Raw genomic sequence first — 26,700 nt, forward strand, 5'->3', positions numbered from 1 at the left:
ATTTTCCTACCTCCCACTAAAACAGTGGGTAGTACAATTCCACAACGAAAAATGCTACTGTAAAGTTATGGTTAACGTTTGAGTTGGGTCCGAGTCCACCTTTGTCGAGTACGAGTCAAGACCAAGTCCTTAAACATCAAGTCCGAGTCCGAGTCCAAAAGGGGCCGAGTTGGACTCAAGTCCAAGTTCTTAAAGGCCGAGTCTGAGTCGAGTCCGCCCGAGTCCAGAAAGTAATCAAATTAAAAAAGATTATAAATTGGTATTGTAAATTTTTACATTCTATTAACATTTTAACCTTTCAACCCATTAAACCAGTGGAAATATAAAAATGTATTAAAAAATACCACTGTTACCATCTAGTCATTGCCATTGAACATTTTTATTTTATGTCAACAGAACCAATTTCCTATCAAAAAAGGTTTCAAAGGTTTTATTGTATTACAAATGCATGAAAATACAAATGAACCTGTTTTATTATTGTATCACACTATATTGTCCTCCAGTACATCGGAAAGTGTGATTAAAATAACTATATCTATATCTATCTTTCAAAGGTTTTATTGTATTACAAATGCATGAAAATACAAATGAACCTGTTTTATTATTGTATCACACTATATTGTCCTCCAGTACATCGGAAAGTGTGATTAAAATAACTATATCTATATCTATCTATCTTTTTTTTTTTTGCATGTTTCTAATCTGTATATTGTAGATTATGTATAGGCCAAAGGGGTTTTCAGGGAAGTTGGACAATAATTAAGACTCAAAAGACTCTGTTTAATAGGAATAAGGGATGATATATGAAATATCTGTACTGTATTTATAGTTAATGATGACACATTCACAAATTGAGTTTGTAGTAAACAGAACATGAACACGAGTAGAGCAGCTGATGAAACTGAACTACAGCACGTGCCGGTTAGAGTGATTCTCGTTCTCGAGTCAAGATCCGGTTGCATTGGTTTTCAGATCATCAGTACACTGAACCGAAAACCGTTTCTTTCGGACGCGTCCAATTCGAGAACCGAGCAGCTGACTATGGGAGCTACTGCAATGCGTTATTCAGCGTGAAGCCGACGGACTCACAGAGCATCTGAGCCGAACTGATTCTTTTGGTGATTGATTCTGAACTGATTCTGTGCTAATGAGCGCGGGTAAACCGAGGGCTTGAATGAAGGGCAATCTGGTGAAACGTAAGTTCATTTAATAACAAATACATCGCAATGGATTACGTATAGTAAGTGGATCATGGTTTCTGCACTGATTACACCTAATTTATTTACTTTATATCTTCAAGACTTAAATCCTCATATGCACATTATTGCTGTTACTGTATTTGGGTGCGTTGTTGCAAAACTTAATTGTCTACTTTTCATGATTATGATGTTTTTAACTGACTGAAGTTATGATTTCTGACTTTATATATTTGAATGTTTGATAGACTTGACGCCATTACGTCATCACCAATGACGAGCGTAAAAGAACCAGTGAACCCTTTTTTTTCTTTCAACCAGTTTATTGAATCTAATCTAATTTCTCATTTCAATTTTATGCTGGTTTTATTGTTACAAATGACGCGGACTCGACTGTACTCAGAATATTTTCCGAGTCCAAAATGTTCAAGTTCGTGTCAAGTCCGAGTACAAATTCACCCGAGAGCGTGACAAGTACGAGTTCATTCAAAATTGGACTCGAGTCCGAGTCCAAGTTCGAGTACCCCAACTCTAATTAACGTCTACACCTACCACAACCCTAATCATACCCTTAAGGCGGTCGCACACCGGACGAGAAGCGCCGCGTCGCGTCGCGCCACATGTAGGACAACTCGAGGTATCGCACACTGGACGCGCACATTCTATATCCGTGAGCTCAATTTCGCAGCAAGATGGGAGAGTTTTAACTTCATCTATTATTTTAATTTTAAATATATGATTTTAATTGATAAAAGCTGAGTTTTTAACGTTAATTAATGAAAAGAATCTGTGTTATTATAATAAGTCTGTTATTGTTTTGTTGTATCTGTTGTCTAGGCAACTGTGCTGCTGAAAACGTAACCAAACACTTTGTAATGTTTTATTTGAATGAAACAAGTGTGCTGTACTTTAATTTCAGTTTCAGTTTATAACATCTGGGTTTTTTAATATAAAACTATGCGGATGGCGCTCTGTGGCGCAGCAGAAATTTGAACAGCGTTCTGAGTCGTAGCTGGGCGCCGCGGACAGACGCCGAATGGCGCCGCCGGTGTGTGTACTCACATAGAGAATAATGTGTTCGAATTTTAAAGACGTGGCGCGACGCGACGCGGCGCTGCGCTTCTCGTCCGGTGTGCGACCCCCTTTACAGTACTGCAAATACAGTAATTATGTGTTGTATTCGCGGTTGTAGCTAAAAGGGATACAGTCACAGGAAACCAACAATAAATATTATTTTCTACCACTTAGATTGCGTTTTTAGTCTACACCTACCCCAACCCTAAACCTACCCTTACAGTAATGCAGATACATTAAATATCGTTGTTTAGCATGAGACAAAGGAAGCGATATTGATGTGCGCGTAAAATGTCAGGACACCTGTATTAAACTGGCCCCGGGGCTAAATTATGAAAGACCGTAGTATCAGTAAGATCTGACGCTATCGGTTCTGCTTTCTGTACTGGAGGGGGAAAAAAATATGTACTCTGTATTTTCCTTAATAATGTTATCGTGCACATTTTATCTCACCAAACATTTCTAATGTGCGATCATATTAAGTCATTTGTCTGTGAGATCTGCGAAATCTGTCATGCGCGCTGCAGAGGCTGTCTGTCAGTCACACACACACACACACACACACACAACAAGAACGAGCGCGGCGCACACACACGAATAACAGAACGAAAACTCCCGCTAAATAATAAAGAGTGACGATGGCGGAGAGAGCAAAACGTTCTAGGTGTGGTTATACTTCACTAGCGTTAGGGAGACCAGATGAGATTATTCAAAGACCAACAGTCTGTCTAGTGTGCCACAAAAAACAACAACATTAAAATCATGAACTCAAATGTCAAATGTAAAAAGAAAAAAACAATGACTGTTGTAACAGTGCGTAAATCAGACCTTTCTGTAATGTTAACGCTAATGAGTTTAAAGTTTTGTTAGCACTTTATGAATACCACTGTGACAAGTATGTATTTTTGTAATCGATCTAATTTTGTCATTTTGGTTACATTTATCTAACCAAAAGTTTTTTTTGATCAAAGAGGGACACACAATTTTATTTTTTATTTATATTTTAATTTATTTTGAAGGTGATTGTGTCACTGTAAGTTATTAAAAAAATGATAAGCTACATTTTCACTGTTTACAATGGCAGTGCCTGCCATCTCGTTTACAAGCATGTTTTGAGGCTTGTTTCCTGTTACACTTATGCACAAAGGGGAAATTTAGATTAAACTGCATACGTGAAAATCAGAATAAAATAAAGAGTACATTTGTTTTGAGCAATTTCTTTGTCGGTTGTAGTTTGTTTTTAAATAGAAAAAAAAAAATCGATTAAAATCTAAAATCGGGTTTGGTGTGAAAAAATCTGAGATTTTTTTTAAGCCATATCGCCCAGCCCTAATATATATATTTATATATATTTATTTTTTATATTAGTCTTTGCTGTATCTTATTGGCCCTATACTTTTGAACAATAGAGCATAGTTAGGATACTTTTATTGAGCCCTTTTGTCCTTCGTGGCAAAAGTATCAGATGTGTGCACAATATACTGTATGGAAAAGACATGTGTGAAGACTTCAGTTTGTCATTTTGTTTTACATAGAAGACAAAAATCATACAGGTTTGGAACTACTTGAGGAGGATGAGTAAGTAATTGCATGTTTTTTATATTTGGGTGAACTATCCCTTTTAGGTACTGTTTATCCAGTGCTTCATCAGCCCTTTTCATAGCCTAAAGGGATTTGTTAACCAAAATCTCCCTCTTATTAGTTATTCAAATGCTCAATACTCAATACAGGTCTTTGTTATGATTCATCACTAAGAACTAGAGTTTGATTTATGTCTGTGTAGCATGTAAACATCTTGGAGGGAAGATTTTGGCTTGTTGAATAAAATGCAAATATCTTCTGTATAACTGAGGAAATGTGGGAGGGAGAAGGTCACAGAGAGAGAGAGAGAGAGAGGCAGGCACATACCAATTGCCAGCACCGGCTCACAGCAAAACGGTGTCAGCAAATGTATCAGAGATTCCACAAATAGCTCTGGGTGGAAATGGACCTTTTGCTGTGATCTGGAGGCAGCCTTTGCTACCAGAATCCTCTTCTTAACCATCATATGAAAACTTGCAAAACTGATCTCAGATCAGCCATGCTAGCTCTTCTCAATGTGGGCCAATGGCCTGAGGGGGGACCAGCCAATCCCGCAGGCACATAGTAAAACATTTGTCTTGGGCCTGGCCTGAAAGGAGGTCACAGAGAGGGGGTGAAATTCAAGTGCACCATTAAAATTAGAGGGGTGCAAAGATGGGGTTTTAAATACCCGAGGTCTTGAAGTAGGTACACAGAGAGACCGATGCATTTTGAAGAGATGCAGTATAAGAAACAGATAGAGATTTTAAATTGTTATTCTCTTTTATTTTATAATGCTTTGCATGCTTTAGTACAGTTAATGTGCAACTGAGTCTAAACCTCTGAGACCACACTGAAAATATGGGATTTAAATTGGCAAATAATAAAATATAGTAAATAATATAAGCAATATTAATTATAAACAATAATGAATTTTGTATATTTTTTTATAAAATGTAAAACAGACAAGCATTAAGTTTCTTAATAACATATACAAAAGCATTCTGAAATGAATATATTAATATATGTTGATGAGGAAAATATGATACAGAAGCATTTTTACTACACTGTAAAACCGAACAGTGAAATTAATCAAATGAAATTAGTTAATTGCACTCAAATAATAAAGAAAGTTCATTGGACTTAAGTTAAATAAGTTCTGATAACTCAAAAATTTGTTGTAGTGAGGTGAACTTAAAATGATTGTGTTTTCTAGTTCCCAGCATGCTTTGCATCAGAAAACAAGGAAAATAAATTTAGAAATTAAGTGTTATTTTGTGTGTTTTTACACAAGATTAACATAGAGGGACATAAGTTAATACATAAATGTTGTGTTATATTAGATTTTACAAAGGTTTATGTTATGTTGGATTTGTAGTGTTACCGTTGTGGTGAAGAGTAGAGCCTGTGGTTAGACTGAGGATGGACAGCAAAAGCCTAATTTTGAGTGTATTTCCCACATTATAGGAGTTGAAAAATAGATAAAATTATGAGTGAATTACTCCCTAATTATAAGTTCAGAAATATAATTATTTAAGATAACTCTGAGATAATTTAAGGCAACTGGAATTAAATTTTTTAAGTTTATGTAAACTTAAACATTTAAAAACATCACTTAAATGTTTTTGTGTAATCTGTTACAAAATATTTTTTGAGTTCTGTGAACTTATCAGGGTTTACAGTGTAGTGGTGTCAGACTTTTGGACTCCACTTTAAACTACCATTCAAACGTATATATTTTTCCCCTTAATTTGTTTCTTATGTTCATCGATGCTGCATTTATTTGATCAAAAATACAGTAAAAATACAGTAATTTAGTGAAATGTGTTTACAGTTTAAAATTTGGTAACACTTTATTTTAAGGTGTCCTTAAAATAACCCTAAACCCTATAAACCCTTAAACAAACCCTAAACCCTATATATCTAGGTATTTTCGTTTTTGTATTTTTAACAAAAATCTGTATTTATTGTGTGTGTGTGTGTCTATATATATATATATATATATATATATATATATATATATATATATATATATATATATATATATATATATATTTTTTTTTTTTACATTTAAACAAAATAATTTGTTTTACAAATATCTAATTTCTAATGTTTTATATAAATATTAAATAGGTTAAAATTTTGGCTTATTTTCCAAGGCCACAGGAGGATGCAATGAGCTAAATAATGCAGCACATCAAATTATAAATGCAAGGAAATAACTGTCAATAAAAAAAACATCATTGTCAGTTTTCACTTGATCCTTCAGAAATCATTCTAATATGCTGATTTGCTCCTCAGTCAACATTTCTTATTATTAACTTAATGTTCAAACCAGTTGTGCTACTTTATACTTATATTTTTATATTTAATCTTTTTTTTTTTTTTTTTTGATCAGTTCAATGCATCCTTGCTGAATGGAAGTATTAATTATTTGTTCATATAGTCTTATGGTGGGTTTTGAGGTTATAAAAGGAGCTCAAAGACTGGCCTCCATAACCTTAGTCTGTCTTATTCCCCAAATAGATGCGTCTAGAACTCATAACCTCACACTTCATCACATCTTTGCACGCTTCTGTGTGAGGATTCTACAATGATCTTTATTATGTGACTATTGGAATAGAGGCCCATATGTGTCAGAATCTGAAGCTGGGCAGAAAGTTCCTCTTTGTCTTTTTGCTATTTTTTGCACTGGCAGCCAGACTGTCCCAAAGCATCTGGCCTCTTGCATTTCAAATATGGTTAATGATTTAAACAGACGTCCACTTTGTCTAAGAATGGTTTAACGAAGCTATAAACATCTTAATTCATCATGGCTACAGGAAATAGCTGATTGATACTTTATAGGGAGCTAAAAGCTTTAATTTCTATGCAAAGCACTTAGAGATTCTGTTGATGCGTCTTGTTTTGACGCGTATTTGGAGGTCGGTCTAGCTGAAGCACCAATTTGGAATAATCCGCTGCATTTTAGACTGTTTATCTTGTGCTTTTGATGCTAGGTTGCATAATAGTTATAGTAATATCCCTGAACTGATGGGAAAAATCCTGATGCCTAATGCATACGCTGCATAGACTCAATCTTGCATCACGTCGGGGGTTTTAAAGGGATTTGAGAAGCAGGTCGACTCTTGATTCCTGTCCATAAGCTTGTGTTTCAGTATGATGCAGGCTTCATTAAGGCGACCCAGAGGCCAGTTTACTTTAGATTCACACCCTTTAGAATCAGTCTTTTGCTTTTGCTCTTGAAAAATAGACCTTACTAATCTTATTTGTTTCCAGAGTTTCAAATATCAACAAAGTCACATGCTGTGCACAGCAATAAACTATTTTTTCCCCATTTTTTACTTCCTTAGGCATGTCCCTACCAAGCATAACAAGACATGATTAATTGTATTGATTAATTTTCAAATTTTATTGTATTAACATTTTATATTTAATATTATTTGAATAAGTGCATTATGGAAATATAAAAATTAATACAATTAATTAAATATGGTATAAATACAAAATGTTATAAATATTGTATGCAAAAAAATGCTTTACTGGTTTAATGTTGTAATATTTTTGTATTTGAAAATGTACTTTGTACTGTAAATAATTAAAATAATTATATTAAAAAGTAATATGTGTGTGTGTGTGTGTATTAGTATTTTATATTACTGATATTTAAAATATTTAAAATGTGTAGCTTTTTGTATCGTAAATATTTGTTATTTTACAGTATTTCAGTTAAAATTCAAATAAGTTAAATATTATATTTTTATCTAATATTTATATGTATATATAAGATTAAAATGCAGACCTTACATTTTTCCAGTACAGCATAGTTTTCTTAAATGTTGTAGGACTGGGAAGTGACACTAAATACACACACACACACACACACACGCACACACACACACACACACACACACATATATATATATATATATATATATATATATATATATATATATACCATCACTTCCCAGTCCTACAGCATTAAAGAAAAAAAAATTGTATTATTAAAAATGTTTTTTCGTTTTTCTTTTTTTTTTTTTATGTCTTTGCTTTCTTGCCATGTATGTGGGATGTTTTTTCTGCTCTGTGCTCTCTGACTGGATTAAATGCTTTGTCCCCATCCATTTGTAAAATCAGGATTTGGATTTGACAAAAACAGGAGATCAGAACACCCCATAGTACTATTTAGGCAGAGGAATCCTCCATTCTAAATATAGATACATGCATTGAACACACATGTGTTTTATACAGACTATTGTGCAGATACACACAGATCCCCTCTTCCTCCTTCCCCTCCCTACATTAAAGGCAGCCCACATCAATATATACATTAATGCATCCTCAATTGCTGTAAAAAAAAATATTATGTATGCTATAACTTTCTCTGTATTGTGTGTACAGGACATCCCACGCAAGGACTAAGAGTGAAGCAGCAGACCAGGCCGCACTTGCATCATGTCAGGAATCAGACTTAGCCAGAGCTGTGGCTCGTGAATTATCTCCAAGCTTCCATCAACCAGGTAAGATACAGAAGAAAAGTTTTACTTTCCCCAATACACACCCTTAATATAAGACTTAAATACTCCTGATGAAAGCCACCAGATTATAACCACACATCTTCACTTACATTCCTCGCAACAGATACTTAGCTTCACATAAACCTAGATCAGTGGAGCTCTGCTGAGGGAACAGTACAGAAAGACAGGAATTTTTCCCTTGCTAATCAAGTTGATCAAGGTTTTTGGTCACATTTTATTTTAAGGTTTCTCGCTATTAACAAACCTTTAACTATTACTTTGTATCAATAAACCAGCAATTTACTGCTTCTTATGTAAATACATATGCATTATGTAAATACATATGCATATCTCTATTATTTATACAGTTCTATATAGAGTAAAATGCACAAATCTGTACATAAATCAAAATATTGTTCCAGATTCTTTCGCATTATTTATGGCTAAGTCTTGCTAAATGTATTTTACATTTTTTTGGTCTCATGTCAGATGTTTGTATATACCAGGAGCACCTTAAAAAAAACACAACAAATTCCTCGTGTGTTTGCGCACTCCTGGCGAATAAAGCTGATTCTGATTCTGATTAGATGTTAAATTTATATATTGGGTAGGATTAGGGATGTAGAATGTGGTCCTGCAGAATATGTGCTTTATACGTTCTTATAAACAACCAATATGTAAATAGGCATGCTAATAAGCAACTATTTAATAGTGAGAATTGGTCTTTATACTAAAGTGTTACCAGGTTTTTGACAATGATAAGACATTTTCCGGGCCCTATTTCTCAGATTATCAGGATGTTATGCTGCTGTACCTTTAGGATTTCAGACCTGTTATGATTGTCTGACCTTTGCATGGCAGTGTAGTTCACACTTTAATTTTTCATAACATGCATATGTAAAGATTAGTAGATTTTTTATTTTATTTTTATGTACCCATGGTACTCAAGAAAAATAACAAAAGAATATGATTTATTTATTTTAGTAGTTTAATGTCAAAATATTGTTTAAATACAAGTGTGTACAACAGTGTTTGTAATGTAAATATTTAAATAAGAGTATTATATAAAATATATATATATTTAATATAAAATATTATAATTAAAATAAAGATAAATGGCATGCTATGTGTCTATAATATTTATCTATAAATGGCATTTAAATGCTTAAAATTTTTTTTTTGGAAACTACAGTTTTTCAAGCTATAGTTTTCTTAAATGTACTGGTACTGGGAAGTAATGGTAAATATCAGAATATCTCTACAAAATACATTTTTATTACATTTATGCATTTGTCAATAAATTTTATCTAAAGGAACTTCAATTTTGTCCTTTCATTAGTGGGAATAATTTTTTTTTTTTTTTTTTTTTTTTTGGTTTTACACTACAAATAGTTAAACATTCTTAAATCAAGACACATGAGAAGATACTTGAGAAATAAAAGTACTTAAGTTTGGTTTTCTAAACAAATGACCAAAATTAAAGGTGCTGTAGGGAACTTTTGTAAAAAAAATATGTTTTACATATTTATTAAACCTGTCATTATGTCCTGACAATACAATATGAGACAGATAATCTGTGAAAAAAATCAAGCTCCTCTGGCTCCTCCCAGTGGTCCTATTGCCATTTGCAGAAACTCCATCGCTCCCGGTAAGAAACAACCAATCAGAGCTGCGGTCCGTAACTTTGTTTGTGTTCAAAATGTAGAAAAATGTATATAATAAGCGAGTACACCATTAATCCATTTTCCAAACCGTGTTTTTAGCTTGTCCTGAATCACTAGGGTGCACCTATAATAAGTGTTTATATTCGGACTATTTTAGATTGCTTCGGGGGTACCGCGGCGTAGTAACCCAGTACCTTTGTGATTCTTCATAGACATAAACAGAGAAAAGTAGTTCTTCCGCAAGACGCAAGCAGTTCTGTTTATTAACCGCTAGAGTGTCAAAAGTTCCCACCGCAGCTTTAAGTAAGTTTATACTTACTTAACATATATAATTTATTTAAGTGCGGTAAGAAAAATGGAAAAACAATTGTTTTTATTTGTCTTACCCCATTGGTAGATATTATTTATTGCTTGAAGCATAATGTTACCTAACAATTTACGAATGTTTAGATATTTTACTTTGTTTAGAAAATAATTTTTTGCAGTTTCCAAACACATGAAGTTTATTACTCAGCTTTACAGAGCACTGATATTAGTAGACTGTTCCTCTCTGATTGTTCCTGTTCCCTTTGGAAATACCTCTGACAGGAATGTCGTCCATATCAAGCGGAGAATGTCCTCTGGATGAGGAATGTAAGGCTTGTTGAGTGTGTCGTGCGTACGGCACATTGCTATCAGTAAGTGGATTTAGATAAGAAGTTACCGCTCACCTCTCATGGAAAGGTTTCAGAAACACTTCTCAGTTTTCAGAAGCAAACCCAACCCAAACTCCTTCCAGTTGAGCACAGGGAGGTCAAGGGAGAAAGGTCAAACTCACAAGGGGCCTGGTACATAACCTTGCAGATCTATAACTGGGAATCACCTTCACAAGGAGACGCCCATGTTGGACAGGATATAACTGTGCAAATGAATCATGTCTTACAGATTCTTGAGAAATCTTTGCAAGAGCCGCCAGGGGATAAAATCTTAATTAAACTGAGCTGCTTCAGGAGAACAGCTGTTGCTCAGAATTGCTCACTTTTTTGTTCTACCATTTATTTTTACTCTCTTAGTGACCTGATTTACCCTTTTGTCTAAACTACAAACCATTATTTGTGAAATCTAATGCCAGAATGTGATTCCAGCTTGTTTACTGAAGAAGCGAAACTGGCTTTGTATGAATTTGTAATGTGAGATTGTACCTATTTAAGATGAACTGCACAGGAAATACACAAAGTAACTGGACATAAGCATCAAAAATACATACATTACTAGGGGTGGGTGATATAGTTGCAGACACGATTAACCGGAAGAAAATTATAAAACCGGTAGAGATTTTGGACTGTCGTCTGTATCGTGGGTACACACTCACATTACGCTACGTGCTACGTGGTCATGAAAACGATCATTTGCATGCATTAAGCACTGAGATTTAAAGTTGTTGAAATCCAATCAGCATCAAAAGATAACTGATTTCACCATATGCACGTGAAGACGAGAGTTATTTTTGCCACTTTATAGGTCTTGAATGGTTAAATACACACATTTGTGTCAAAATGCCCATCTTTGCAAGTGCCCTTGTGTATAATAATAATTCTACTATTGCGTGTAATTAGTTTTTTTATTGTTATATATATTCCCACTCTTTTCTTGTCTCCAGTGAGATTTTTTATTATTATTATTTAGGCTAGTATTTGTTTTTTGTGAAATTGACACTGGTGACAAGAATTGTGAAATTTCTATGGTATCAAAAATATATACCCACCCCTACACATTACCGTTAAAGGTTTGGGGTCGGTTATCAATTCTGCATTCGTAATCAGCAATACAGTAAAATAGTAATATTACAATGACAATTTAAAATAACTGTTTTCTATATTTTAAAATGTAAATTATTTCTGTAATGGCAAAGCTGAATTTTCAGCAGCAACATGAACTTTCAAAATCATTATAATATACTGAGTTGGTGCTGAATAAAAAGTTCTAAAGAACATCATTGATTTAAAATATTTTGTAACATTATAAATGTTAACTGGTAATAAAATGCATCATTGGTTAAAAAATGTAATTATCCCAAAATTTTGAATAGTAGTATACAGTATGTAAAATTTGTAAAATAATAGTAAATTTTATAGGGAGGATATAATTTGTTAATGAGCCTATAATAAGTGCCGCTATATTTAATTACTAGCACACTTGAAGTCACAACTGCCATGTGTTTATTTAATACGATACGTTTCCAGTACATACCCTGCGTGCTAAAACTGGCCAAACATTCACATTTCAAGAGTTGCGAGTGTTAGCACTTCTCTGTGTATTTATTTAGGGGAGGTTTCTTTTACAGGACTCACATGCAATATGCTGCCCATATGTTTCCATGTCAATTAGAAATTCCTGGTCGTTTCCTGGTCCTGTTTGCTCATTTGCAATGCTTAGACTTTACTTTTATTGTTTAACGACGGCAATATGGAGTAATGTTGCTCAAAATTCAGCTTTGCCATAATAGGAATAAATTACATTTAAAATATATTAAAATGGAAAACTGTTATTTTATTGTTTGTTTGTTTTATATAATGATTTTTTCATAGTAGAAACAAACCTACTTCAATACGAAGTAGTTGTCGTATGGAAACAAAGTGGCTTTCTGATATGATCTGGCCTGCTCCGCCTAATCCCCTCAATGCAAGGTGTACAGAAGCCAGGTGCTGCCCTGACCTTATGACCCCCAACAATTCATATATTGTTTTCTCTATTTATTTATGCCGTTTCAGTACAACCTTGATGGCTTCGATTTTTACATGTATAATGTATTCATTTACCTTACAGTTTTTATCTTTCTAAAATTTTTGAGATACTGAATTTTTAATTTTCCTAAGATGTAAGTCGTAACCATAAGAATAAAAAAAAACAAAAAAAACTCTTGAAATATTTATGTTTGTGTAAAAATAATTTCTAAAATATAAGAAAGTTAGATTTTTTAATTAAATTACAAAAAATAAAGAACTTCTCCATGATATTCAATTTTTTTTAGATGCACCTGTATACATATATTGACTATAAATCAGTCATTATTTTTCAATCAAATCTCTGTATGAAATACATTATGGCATGTTTCATAAATACACACAAGTCTCCATCCACTGGCATGAATTTATGAAGTGCTTAATAAATTCAAAACCCCCATATCACAGGCTCCTTTTATAAGGTTGGGGAGCCTATTAATGTTCTTCACAATGTACAGTAGATAATAAACAAAAGGTTAAGGTTGATTGCACAGACTGGATCTTTATGTTTGTCATGCCCCGATTGGTTTGTTTGTGCTGTGTTGTAGCGTCTCTGAATTTGATCGATTGTATGTTGAGACAATGGTACCGCTTCAGTGCCATCTGCCCTCGTGTCAGGGCTAATTGATTGTGTCTCTTAACTGTGGGTGAAAAGATTTCATAATCCTTCTCATGTCATAAGAGAGGCCTTTGGATCTTTGTCAAATGCCTTATGCAGATTTTCAGCCTGTGAGGTTCTATTATTTTTGGAGTTGAATTTCACATGACAGCATGACAGTTCTCATTATATATCTTGATGCCTCATCATGTTGTGAGATCTTCTTTTAAGGTAACAAGTACTTTCCGGTATTTTCTTTTTTAATAACTAAGTTGCATTGTTTTATTTGTTTGTTGTTAGAATATAAAAATAATTTTAAACATTTTTTTGTCTTTGTCTTTAGTAACAAATACTTGCAGATATACTTGTATTCAGAGTTGCTTTTTAAGCATAAACTTAGTTAAAAAAAATGATGTTAGAGAACTTAATTTAGGATGTATTCTTTGAAAACAAGTCTTATTTAATGACTTTAAGATTGTTTTATTATTATTATTGAAAATTTGATTAAGTAAGCACAGAGGCAGCGGATTCTTCAACGAAACCTTAGAAGATGAAGCCTTTCTGTCCCATCGACTATTAAATGAATATTGACAAGCCTATTAAATGGTCACTGACAAGCTACGCTATATCGAGTTCATTATTGAAGGCGATTCATATTCAAAAATGAAATCTCTATATTGTAGCTTGTCAGTGAACTACGGCTCTGTGTATTAACTGCCGCTCCATTTGAAAGCAGGTGATGAGGATTTACCGCTAATCACAGAACCGGTTTTACTTATGAGATGCGTATGATCATATCGTTTGATATATTGTCCAGCCCTATCATAACCCATATGCTTACACATATAATAATAATAATAATAATAAATAAACTTAATAATAATAATAATAAACTTTATTTTATAAAGCGCCTTTAAAAGCAAATTCTCAAAGTGCTGAACACAATATAATCAATACAATAAAAAACAATACAAAATCAACAAGCAAATTCAAGTTTTAAAAAAAATGTCTTAATTTTAACTTTAAAAACACCATAATTCTGAACTTCCGTAAATTCAAGAGGCAGATAATTCCAAAGGAAAGGAGCATAAAAAGAGAAAGGCTTATCACCAATAGATCTTATATGTGTTTGAGGAATAACCAACAAGTTTGACTTAGAGGAACGCAATCTACGACTAGGAGTGTATGGATGTAACAATTCTTTAAGGTAATGTAGTGTCAGACAATGTAGTGCTTTAAAAGTATGAATCAAGTTTTGAAATCCACTCTAAACCTAACCGGGAGCCAGTGCAGAGATTCTAACACTGGTGTAATATGACTGCCAATCCTAGTCCCAGTTAAGGTCCTGGCAGCTGAATTTTGTACATATTGCAATTTACTAAGTGTAGATTAAGATGCTCAGGCTAAACGAGTGTTACAATAGACTAACTGTGAGACAACAATGACTGTAAAATTTAGCATTGGACGTAATCTTACAATATTTCTGAGGTGGAAAAAAGAGGTTTTAACAGTGCTCTGGACAAAAGGCTCAAAAGACATAGTTGCATCAAGGATAACTCCAAGGTTCCTCACTTGACTCTGGATTTCCAAGACAGAGCCATCAAGAGTCAGGGACAGACAACCAGCTTTAGAAATTTGATAACAGGAGCCATTGAGCATAACTTCATTTCAGACAGGAACCACTTTGGCAAGTTTTCTTGGGTTTATTGAATACAATTTATCTTTGGAGATATGGTTCCTTATGGGGGTTCTTGCTTCCAGAATAACTGAACATACAAGAGCTTTAACATTAATCCCCTGGAAGGTTTAAAGCCTTATTGATCTGAAACAAAAAAGACGACAACCAGAGGGTGCACAGTAATATGCTCATGCTTATGGTAGGGAAGGAGGGAGGGTTGCAAGCCTTTGGGCATACTTACCGAGCAGTGGTGCCACGTATATATGTCCCGTGTCTAATAGCAGAGTGGTAGTGATTGGTGGGATTTGACAGCTGACTGCATCAGCTTGTCATATCCTATGCCTCCGTGACCTGACTGAACTCTGTGCTCAATTTTTCCCACCGTTCAAACACAATAAATTATCATCCATCCATATTTTAATCTAAGTTATGCAGTCAGAAAAATAAGCAACTTATGCATATATATATGAATGTGCGCGTCGTCTACATACAAATGGTAATGAAGTCCGAGCGATTTTAAAAGGTGGCCTAAAGGTGACAGATAAATGTTAAAAAGTAAAGGACCTAAAACAGACCCCTGAGGATCACCAGTTGAGACATAGCTTATCTCAGACCTATAACCACCCATAGAAACAAACTGGGAGTAGTCAGTAAAATAAGACCTCAACCAACTTAAGGCAGTCCCAGACAGACCAATCACTTTTTCAAGATGAGTAATTAACAGACTGTAATACACAATATCAAACGCGGCTCTTAGATCAAGAAGAATAAGAATAGATATTGCACCAAAATATTTATTTATATAAAATAAATAAAGAATAAAGTTCAATATTTTATATTTGTTTAGCTCAAATACTTATTTAAATGTATTAACTTATTTGTTAGATTTATTTAATATTTTCACTGTTCTAAAAATGCTTTAAATGAATGAATGCTTTAAATAAGTTGGTATTTTAAGTTGTAAGAAGAGAAATGCATTTATATTTTCTACTTAAAATATTTTAATTCATTGTTACTTTTGCTATTTCTTTGTAATTTACTAATTTTCTAGCAATTTCTGAGTGATTTAATATTAAAAATTTTTGGAATAAAATTGAGTAATAAAAAAAAGTACATTGTATTTATTTTTTTGTTTATCAAATACAGTATTTCACTATAGTGCCATCCCAGTGAAGCAGACTTCCACTTGCAGAGTATTGCTTGAGGATTAAAGAGAGATCAAAGCAATCTTAGAGCATTATGTGGACTTTATTTTTAAGTTGCTCTGTAACTACAAGATTAACAGTTCTTGGTGTTGGTTAGAAAACAACACTCTACACAATGTCTTTATATATGTCCCTCCTAGTTCCCTGAAGGAGGGACAAGAGACGTTACATTGGTGACCGACAAATTGCATTGGCTCATTTGGTTTACACTCAAAGTAGATTGGTCTATCGAAGCGATATCTCGGTTCGTTTGGTCACCGGCGTGATGTTGAGAATGACTGATTGAAAGGGAACAGAATGGACCCTCCATAAAGCATGAGCTCTTATCAAGTTATTGTGAGAAATTATCTTCAGAGGATATTTTAAGCCTTTTAAACATTAAGAATGCCCTCGCACTCTTTGAAGCTGATCATCATGGATGCCAGAGATGTCAAGTGAAATAAACTGCAGTTAAATTGTTTGGGCTTAAGCTAGTTGGAGCCGTATGATTTTCTGGAAAGCTCTTTCATGCAAACTCAGCACTGCAGCATTTATAGTTTTGCCGCTGTCCTCTAAGCAGTTTCACCAGTTAATTGATCTAGATTGGACGGAGAGTTTCATTTACAGGGTGACACACACATTACAAAAAGTGTCTTTTATTTTACAGAATATACTCGAGAAGGTTTCCATCAAACACCTGAAGTTGCATTAAAGGGATAGTTCACACAAAAATGAAAGTTGTCATTAATTACTTGCGATTATGCCGTTCCAAACCCATAAGACCTTTGTTCATCTTTGGAGCACAAATTAAGATATTTTTGATGAAATCCTGTATAGACAGCAACGCAACTGACACGTTCAAAGCACAGAAAGGTATTAAGGACATATTTAAATATGTTAAAATAGTTCATGTGATATGAAGCTACGAGAATACCGTGTTAAAAACTGACACGGAAGAGAAGAAATTGTTAAATAAAGTCATTATTTTTGTTTTCTTTGATCACAAAAAGTATTCTGGTAGCTTCATACAATTAAGGATGAACCACTGAAGTCACATAGACTATTTGAATGATGTCATTAGTACGTTTCTGGGTCTTGAACGGGGTATGAGAGCTCTCAGATTTCATCAGAAATATCTTAATTTGTGTTCCGAAGATGTTAAAATGTGTTTATTTATTTATACACACACACATATAAAGTTAATTATATATATATATATATATATATATATATATATATATACTTAGTATAGTTTGATAATTATATATATATAAGTTATATTTTACACAAATAATATAAATATATGATTAGGTTTATTGGTTATATATTAATTTTATATTAATTTGTTATATATTTGAATGTATGTATATATTTATTATATTTACTGTATATTATTTTATATTTATATATACATTGTGTTTTATAGACAAACAAAAGTTTATATTTTAATCTAGCGCCCCAATGTCCTTGGATATGGCTACAATGTTTGTTGTACCTTTTAAAAATATTTAATATAAAAATATAAAATAATATATATATATATATATATATATATATATATATATATATATATATATATATATATATATATATATATATATATATATATATATATATAATTTATAATATTTATAATTTATTATATATATAATTTATTATATATATAATTTTGATAGAACATTGTTTTATGATGTATAATAATAATATTTTTTTTTTAATCCTGGGCCATGTTGACCTATAACTTTACAAATGTGTGTGAAGTTTGGTGACCAGTCAAACTTTGTTTTCTGTAATTATGCCATAAATTATTTCAAATTGCTGGTTAACTTGTATTGGCCTGTATTGCAATTTTCCTGACTTTGTCCAACATTTTATGCCTCCCTTTCAGGACTTGACTACATCAAACAACAGTTCAGTGAGCCGGTGGAGGAGATCAAGGAGGAAGCACCTAAAGAGGAGAAGGAGAAGCCTTCTGGCAGCCCTTTCTATCGGCGCGGCACGACTCCAAGCCACTCTCCTGTCCAGAGCCCAACCCCATCACCTCCTCACTCCCCTCAACAGAGCCAAGCACCCAACCCCAGCGCCAGCCGCAAGATAAGCAAGGACAACAGCAGCGTAGCCCATAAGATAAGCAAGGACAGTAGTAGTGTAGCTCGCAAGATAAGCAAAGAAGAGAGAGCCTCCATTGTGGCAGAGATCACCAAAGTATCCGCTCCTCCTCCTGTACCAGCCATCAAGCTACAGGATGTCCCCCCACCAAAGCCCTCCAAGGCCCCTGAACCCCTGCCCAAACCTGCCAGCACAGGTAATGGCCAGGTTCATTCTGCTTATCACAGTTACTACGTGAAGCCGGTGATGAAGCTGCCTCCACCAGAGGAACCAGAAGATGAAGAGCCTGAGATGACGCAATCTAGCCTGGCCAGGATGCCTCCACCACCCAAAATGGTCAGGACGCCCAGTCCCAAACCAGAGCCCAAGATCAGGAAACAAGAATCTATCAAACCAAAGAGCTTAGCTGAAACCAAGAAAGCCAGCATAGATATGGCAGAGGAAACCCTAGCAGAAGAATCCGTAAGTGTCTTGTTTATACTGACAGATGTGTGTTTTATGGATTGTTGCTGGAATTGTTACACCATGTGTCTTTTTACCCAGGGTCCTAACTCAATTTTGGTTGCCATGGTGATGCTTTTGAATATTGGATTGGCAATCATTTTTGTCCATTTCCTTACATGAAACACTACCATCTCAGGTAAACTTTTTATTTGTATACATTATACTTGATTTTCCAAAATTGTAAATGACACAAAGATTATTGACATAGATTTTATAAGATAACACTATTTCAGTTTTTTCACTTCAAAATATCAAGTTTAATTCAGCCTGTTATTTCCTGTTTCTTTTGTAATTGTTTGTGAAATTGTGAAAAAAAGCGTTTACTGAGTGAAAATTGTTTCTACACCAATTTTATTTTTAACATGACATTTAAAGTCAGGTCAGTTTTTTTTATCATGTTAATGTTAAATGACAAAACATTTGTAATGTTACAAAATATTTTACATTTCTATTCATCAAAAAGTGCCGGAAAAAAACTTCCACAAAAATATTAAGTAGCACAACACTGAAAATAATAGGAAATGATTCTTGAGCACCAAATCAGCATATTCCAATGATTTCTGAAGGATCATGTGACACTGAAGACTGAAGTAATGATGCTGAATATTCAGCCTTGCCATCACAAAAATAAATATAATTTTTTATATATTCAAATAGAAAACAGTCATTTTAAAATGTTATAATATTTCACAATATTACTGTTTTTACTGTATTTTTGATTGAAAAAAATGCAGGCTTGCTGTGCTTAAGAGACTTACCAACCCAAACTTTTGAATGGTGGTTTAGGTAAAATATGTTATAATCAATATTGAATCGTCATTGGCAAAATATTTCAACTCCATAATTTGACATATTTCTGAGTATAACAGGATATTCAACCAAGAAAAAAAATAGGATGGGATTTAAATCTGATATTGCTAATATTCACACAAAACATATAATTATTGGATGGAATAATGTGTTTAGCTGGAATTGTTTGAGTATTGACATCAATATACTCAACAACTTCCTTAATAATCTCTGTGTGGATTTTTTTATGACATTTTACACTAAGTGCATTGCAGTGCATTCTGCCACTGATTCATCATTGCATGTAATATTGCCTTTGGTCAAAATTTAGACCATTCATCCCATCTGATAGTGAGGCATGTCATCACATTGTATGAGGTAAGCTGTCAGAGCCTACCGTCAAACAGCTCATTATATGCTTTTCAGCAAAATGATAATAGTAAAAAAAAATAAGCAAAAAAGCTAATTTAGAATTCACCACAATATAGTTGATTTTACCTACAGAAAGTAAATAAAGTACATACATATAAAATTAAACCTTGCTCCAAATAGTGATTTGAGAATATATTTCACAAAAAAATGGTTGTATCAACTTCTAGACACTGAAAAGTTATATGTATATATATATACATACATTTACAACAAAACAGAATCACTTCACAGAGCTAAAACATCTATTAATTCTGAATAGCAAATATTTGTCATAACGAGTCTCCAAACTTGCATCAACAGAGATCAAACTGAGCAGCTCTGCAACCTGTTAGCTGACCCCTCACCACAAACCTTGCCATTTATAATGTCTTGCTCATAATAAATGACCTATAAGTTGACCTTAATTGTTTGTCTATTTCTGTCTACTTTCTACATTCCATAGATCGTTCACCCTTCTTAATAGAGTTCTTTACAGTTTTGTTTGAAGCCAACATCCAAAACACCTGCTATCTAGAGCCTCTGAGACTACTAGCCCCATCTGCGTTTGTTACGGATGTACTGTAACTTTTAACCCCGTATTTCATTATTCTTTTAGTGTTGGATGGCGACCCAGACAGTGTCAATAATCTTTCTGAAATCCAGATGGCACCAGGCAGTCTCCAGAGGGCAGAGGGAGCTGAAGAATCAACATATGGGAGTTCGAAACCCAGAGCATCATCCCTGAGAACGCCGTGGTCTAATATCATGTGGCTCTGGCAAAAGAGATCAAAATATTTGGGGGGAATAATTACCATTAAAATGGAAACCGAAGAAGAGAATGCAGTGCAATGTGACTCTTATCTGCTGATGGAAAGCCTTAATATCAGCCACTCCATAGGTCTCTGGCAGAGCCTTAACTGGAAATGTTTGATGATGCACTTTTGCGTGATGGGCAGGAGCAGCTGCCTTACTCATTTACCATCTGACGCGTAACTGGGAGATGTGCTCGCAGTGCCAAAGGAATGCATTCAGGGGGCTATGCTGCAGCGGGCGAGGAAACCGAACGCGCACACCAGCGTCACTCATCCGTCTTACACCCTTTACCGACCCACTGCAGTTTTTTTCTAGCATCTACTATGTTCTTCTCGGAAGCTCTTGAATTGATGCTCCCTTCTGTACTCCTCACGTTTCGTTTTTGTTTTCATGTAACTTTATGTTTGTAAACACCTCACTGAAAATCATGTTTGAATTTAATGCAAAGCGAAATCACTCCCACCTTTTTTGGGAGTATTTCTAAACCAGACAAAGGAAAATATGATATTATTTATTAGAAAAAAAAATGTGCAATATGATTTATTTTTACACTTGCATAGTTTAACTGTTCACCAAATAAGGGCATTGTAATTCTGTCCCAGTATTTAAGAGATGGAAATATAAGAAAAGCTTAGAGTTACAGGTTTCCCGCAATTTGTTGAACACGTCTGTTTAGATCATGGCAAAACCAATCAAAAAGTCTTATAAAGTGTTTTTTTTTAATTCTGGGAATTTACTGTTTGTTGTGGTATGTAAATTAAGCCTATGCCATCGCGCATGCAATGTTGTGCAAGAGTTATTGTGCTCAGATGTCCAATCTGACATGTGACAGCAGGTGAGATGGTTTTTTTTGGGGGGGGGGGCAATGTTAAGGGCATGCTTGCATGTTTGTGACCTTGGATGCTTTGGATATCAAAAGTCAGGTAGTGTCACAGTCGGGTGGCGCTAGAGGAAGTAGGACATTGCCTTGAAGAGTCTTTAATAGTACTTCAGTTTACCTCAAAAAACACAGAAAAGGAAATAAATGCCTCGTCTTTGTCTTAAAACTGTAGTAGGCAAATTCTGACTGGCAGAGTCATTGGGAATTCATTTTAAATGTGCCACTAAATTGTTAAATTAGTGTTTTGGAACCTCCTATTTGTTATTCTTATATTTATGGGCAGTTTCCCTCTTCAGAAGGTGTATTTATTATATATATACCATTCTAGATATCGTTTCTGGTGTTTGGTGAGTGTACAAGGGCTTGGAAAACTCAGTTTTTCTTCTTCAAACCCTCATTTGCTTTTAGTTTATGTTTGCATGGGGTCTTTAAATGCATTGACGCCTGTATATTTGATTCAAAACAACTAAGGTAAAATATGTGTAAGGCATAAAACTTTACTCTTGAAGGATATGTTTCCTTTGGTTGGATTTCAGTTCTGTGCAACAATGCAGTGCAATGTGTACGGGCTCTTTTTAGAACATATTATGTTTTCTGAAGGAGAGTTGTGAGCTCTTATGCTAACAAGGCAGGACATGGAGTTATTTTTCTAAAAACAAATGTTGCACAAACAAAAAAAACATTTATATACTATATAAGGTTTATCCTATTTATAAGCATTTTTACAGAGCACAGCCATTACAATATGAATCCTAAGATATTTTTCTATAGAAATGCTCAATTGTATTTTGTCTAAAGCAGTATAGCTCCTTTATATCAAGCATTGCATCTCACAAATCAGAATGAAGACTCTAAGCCTTGTATGATTCAATGTGATTATAAATGCTGAGGATGCAGGAATTCTTTTTGAACCCATGAATGCAAAAATCATCTCTGTTTCATTTCAAGCCCACGTATTTCACTAATTTGAAAAGTTATGGTATTTATCTGTATAATAAAAAGTTATGCCTTGTAAGTCTGATTTTTCCTTTTTTTTTTTATTATGCTAAATTTAACACATCTATGTATTGATTCGAGTACAGTGTTGAATCAGTGAATCAAATTGTGTTGATTCTATTTTTCCTTAATTTATTTGGAAATTCTGGCCGATACTTACAATTATGTTAATGTTTTGTATGAAAAACCTATTAGATTAGATACATGATACATGGATGATATTTAAATTCTATGCAATCCTGTCAAAAAAATTACATTAAAATAAAATAGTGTAATCATTTTAAATGATAAAAGTGAATTTAGGTATCACTATATATATATATATATATATATATATATATATATATATATATATATATATATATATTTATATATATTTATATACTATATATACAATATAATATCCAGTATGAAAAACATATATTTATTTTGATAGATCTAAAATAAAAACTATTGTCTTTATTTTTTTTTTCTTTCTTTAATATAAACATTAAATGTAAAAATAGAGAAATTGAGGAACAATCAAATATCCAATAACACCCGATAATCGGTTCAATTAAAAATTGACCGATAACCAATATGGTATCGCATAGCACTATTTTAATACACATTTGATCACTTTTGTTGGATTGTTTTGTTTTGTTTTAGGCAGAAGTACAGTATAGTTATAATACAGAGCATGTTGCTCTGTACCCTCTGACCGTTTAAAATACTTTCAGCGGTTCACGTTTGCATGACTAAATGTAGATATGCATAGCGTGAACACTGTGCTCCACACTAAAGAATCAGTTTCACATGTGTAATCTTAAACGTCTTTAGAGGCCAAAGCTCTACCAGCTTCTAAAAAGTGAATGTAAAGTGTTACTGAAATTGGATTAAGACTAGTAAGCACTGAAGGGATATCGCTGTTGATGTCGCTAAGACGTTAACATAAGCAAAATTATAATTCTGTGTTTAGCTAAGCACCATCGGAATAACTGGTGTCCACTTAGTAGACATTAAAATGTAGTATATGTAGTGAATCACCCTTGTTCCCTTAGTTGTAAGCACTCTAATACAACCAACGTCTGAGTTTAGCGTACTTGGCAAATGACTCACATACTGGTAGTCTAAACAAACCTGGTCTCTGCTTTCCTGTCATAAACAGCTGTCATAATTGAAATACGTATTATCTAGATGTTTCATATAATAAACAGCATTCCACATTCAGCTTAGATTACAAATTTGATTACACCGAAGAAATTGCAATGTATGGATCTCCGACACTAGCATTTCTGTGTTTATTTTGTAATGCCTGGATGTGGTTTGGTCTAATACATTTTAGGAATTTGCCATAAGCCACTGTTAATTAAAACAGGGAATTGCTCGCAGTGGTTTTATATTGTATTGCCTATATTTTGGGCCCCTGAATTTACAGTACATTTACAATATTTGTCATCAAAACAAACTTAATAAAACGGTTACATATGACATTAATAGTTAAGGGATGCATGGGTGAATCTTCAGTTTGTGACAAATGAATTATGGCTTAACCTTTGGTTTCCTGTTGATACCTAAGGATAAGAGACGAGAGCTCAAGTCCCTGGGTCACTGGTTCCTTTAGATATGCACACATGTGAAATGAGAAGTGACAGAACTGTTACAGCAGCTCGGATGTGGCTTTATAGCCTCAGAGGAGTGTGATGATAAATTAGATATGATTTTGCTTTTATTTTTAAAGAGAAAACCCACAATTCTCTCTTATATCTGAAACCCACTGTCCTTAATTTATTAAGTCCTAAACAGATTAATATATACATATATGTTAAAACAGCTGCATGCATATACAGTCCTGAAATAAACGGTCCATAAATATATAAAAACATAATTTTGGATTAGTAATATGCATTGCTAAGGACTTCATTTGGACAACTTTATATGCGGTTTTCTCAGTATTTATTTTTTTGTATCTCAGCCAAATATTGTCTTATCAAACCACATATCAATGGAAAGGATGTATAAATCTAGTTTTTTTTTTCTTAAATGGATCCTTATGAGGTATATATATATATATATATATATATATATATATATACCTCTGAACATGACCCATTGCAATGCATCGAAGTATTCAACTGCTTTATTTCCAATTTGATTCATCAATTTATTTATTTATCTTGGGTAAGCCACAACAGCTGCATGTAAACATTTTCTCATATGATTAATTGACCTTGTATCATATTATCAAATGCATGAACTATTTCTGTCACACTTATTTAATAAAACTATTCCACAACATGTCATCTTGCACTGACATACGCACTTTAACCCTTAATAATTCAAAAACATACTTAAAGGTCTCCTTCTTCGTGATCCCATGTTTTAAACTTTAGTTAGTGTGTAATGTTGTTGTTAGAGTATAAATAATATCTGTAAATTCTAAAGCTCAAAGTACAATGCCAAGCAAGATATTTGATTTAACAGAATTCGCCTACAAAAAACGACCCATTTGGACTACAGCCCTCTAGTTCCTGCCGTAATGACGTCACTAAAACAGTTTTTTTGACTAACCACCGCCCACATTAATTCACAAACAGGGGGCGTGGCCTTGTTGTGCTTCGACGGAGAAGAAGGAAGAGCTGTTTGTGTTTGTCGCCATGTCGCTGAAACGCTGTTTTTTTTATCTTGGAGTCCAATCATCTTTGTTTGGGCTTCCCAGGGATGCTGCACTTGGAGATTAATGGTTACAATTTATGTTTACCTCGGTTCCCGAAAATTATAATCCACATGTAAAACTATGTGCAGCTCATTTTGCTGAGGACAGCTTGCTGAGGACAACTTCCTGAATCTCAATCAGTTTAATGCCGGATTCGCACAAAGATTATTCTTGAAAGATGGAGCAGTTCCCTCTTTGTCTGGAGAAGGCGTTGTTTATGGACCAAAACCGGTAAGTGTATTTTATTATTTAAGTTGGTGCGTTTAACAGTTTCTGTAACTTATTACACAAAGGGCAACGCTGTTTAGCTTTGTTAACTAGATGTTAGGGCTGTGCAAAAAAAACAAATGCGGTTTTCATGCACATCTTGTCAGTAAAAATGCTCCTGTACGTGCGTTCTAGCCCAATCAAGTTACCAAGAGGGCAGCCTGCTCTCAGCTGCTGTCCAATCACAACACAGGTACCGCTGGCCCAATCAGAACTCGTTACGTATTTCTGAAGGAGAGGCTTCATAGAACAAGGAAGTCATCAGCCCGTTTTTGTGACAGTGAAAACAACGGTATATAGATAGGTGAATTGTGTGAAAAATACTGTTTTTTTTACACGCGAAACATGAACACATGTTATATTGCACATTGTAAACACAATCAAAACGTCAAAAAAGCGCGTAAAACGGGACCTTTAAAGAAACTATTTTTTTTATTTAATTTTTTTATCTTGCCATATCAGTTCAAATTCATTCTGACAGCACACTGACTAATAATATATTTCTTTCCCATGTCTGTTTTAGGAGTTTGTAAGTTTGGCGACATAATTCTGCGGAAAGGGCAGATTGCTTTATGGCAGCAACAAATGCATTGCCTACAACAAGTTCAGAGCTTGTATGCAAAGCCCTGTTCACACCAAGAACTATAACTTAAAGATGACTACAAAAAGATATGGATATTAGCGTCCACACCAGCAGACAATATGGTCTGTATAAGCGCACGCTCCTCTGCTGCTTTAAAGGGGTCACCGGATGCGCATTTTCATTTATTAATCATTCATTCAACCAATTCTTTCAAAAAGCTGATTCATTCGATAAGTGAACACCATCCATTGCTCAGAGATGCAAAACAGTGTTGTGATATTTGTTTGGGACTACTTTTGTTGACAAAATTGAACAAAGACAAGCAATATTATGTCTAAAATGAAAGTCATTTATTGCTCTACTGAACTTGTATAAAATGATTATTTAATGTGTTCATGCATCTGCAGAAAAACAGTAGTC

The 26,700-nt window shown here is 33.9% G+C and overlaps 1 protein-coding gene across 1 annotated transcript in view; it reads left to right on the forward strand.

Moving 5' to 3' along the window:
* The window catches only part of jph1a (junctophilin 1a), a 40,754-nt gene extending 18,000 nt beyond the window's left edge, over positions 1–22,754 (forward strand). The window contains exons 3-6 of the mRNA XM_052596232.1: positions 8,232–8,350; positions 18,122–18,804; positions 18,886–18,982; positions 20,663–22,754. Coding sequence (XP_052452192.1) covers positions 8,232–8,350; positions 18,122–18,804; positions 18,886–18,966 — 883 coding nt within the window. The 3' untranslated portion in view covers positions 18,967–18,982; positions 20,663–22,754. The remainder of the gene's footprint in view (positions 1–8,231; positions 8,351–18,121; positions 18,805–18,885; positions 18,983–20,662) is intronic.
* Positions 22,755–26,700: the final 3,946 nt, after the last annotated feature.

Source organism: Carassius gibelio, chromosome B24 (genome assembly GCF_023724105.1).
Source record: "Carassius gibelio isolate Cgi1373 ecotype wild population from Czech Republic chromosome B24, carGib1.2-hapl.c, whole genome shotgun sequence".
NCBI lineage: Eukaryota > Metazoa > Chordata > Actinopteri > Cypriniformes > Cyprinidae > Carassius > Carassius gibelio.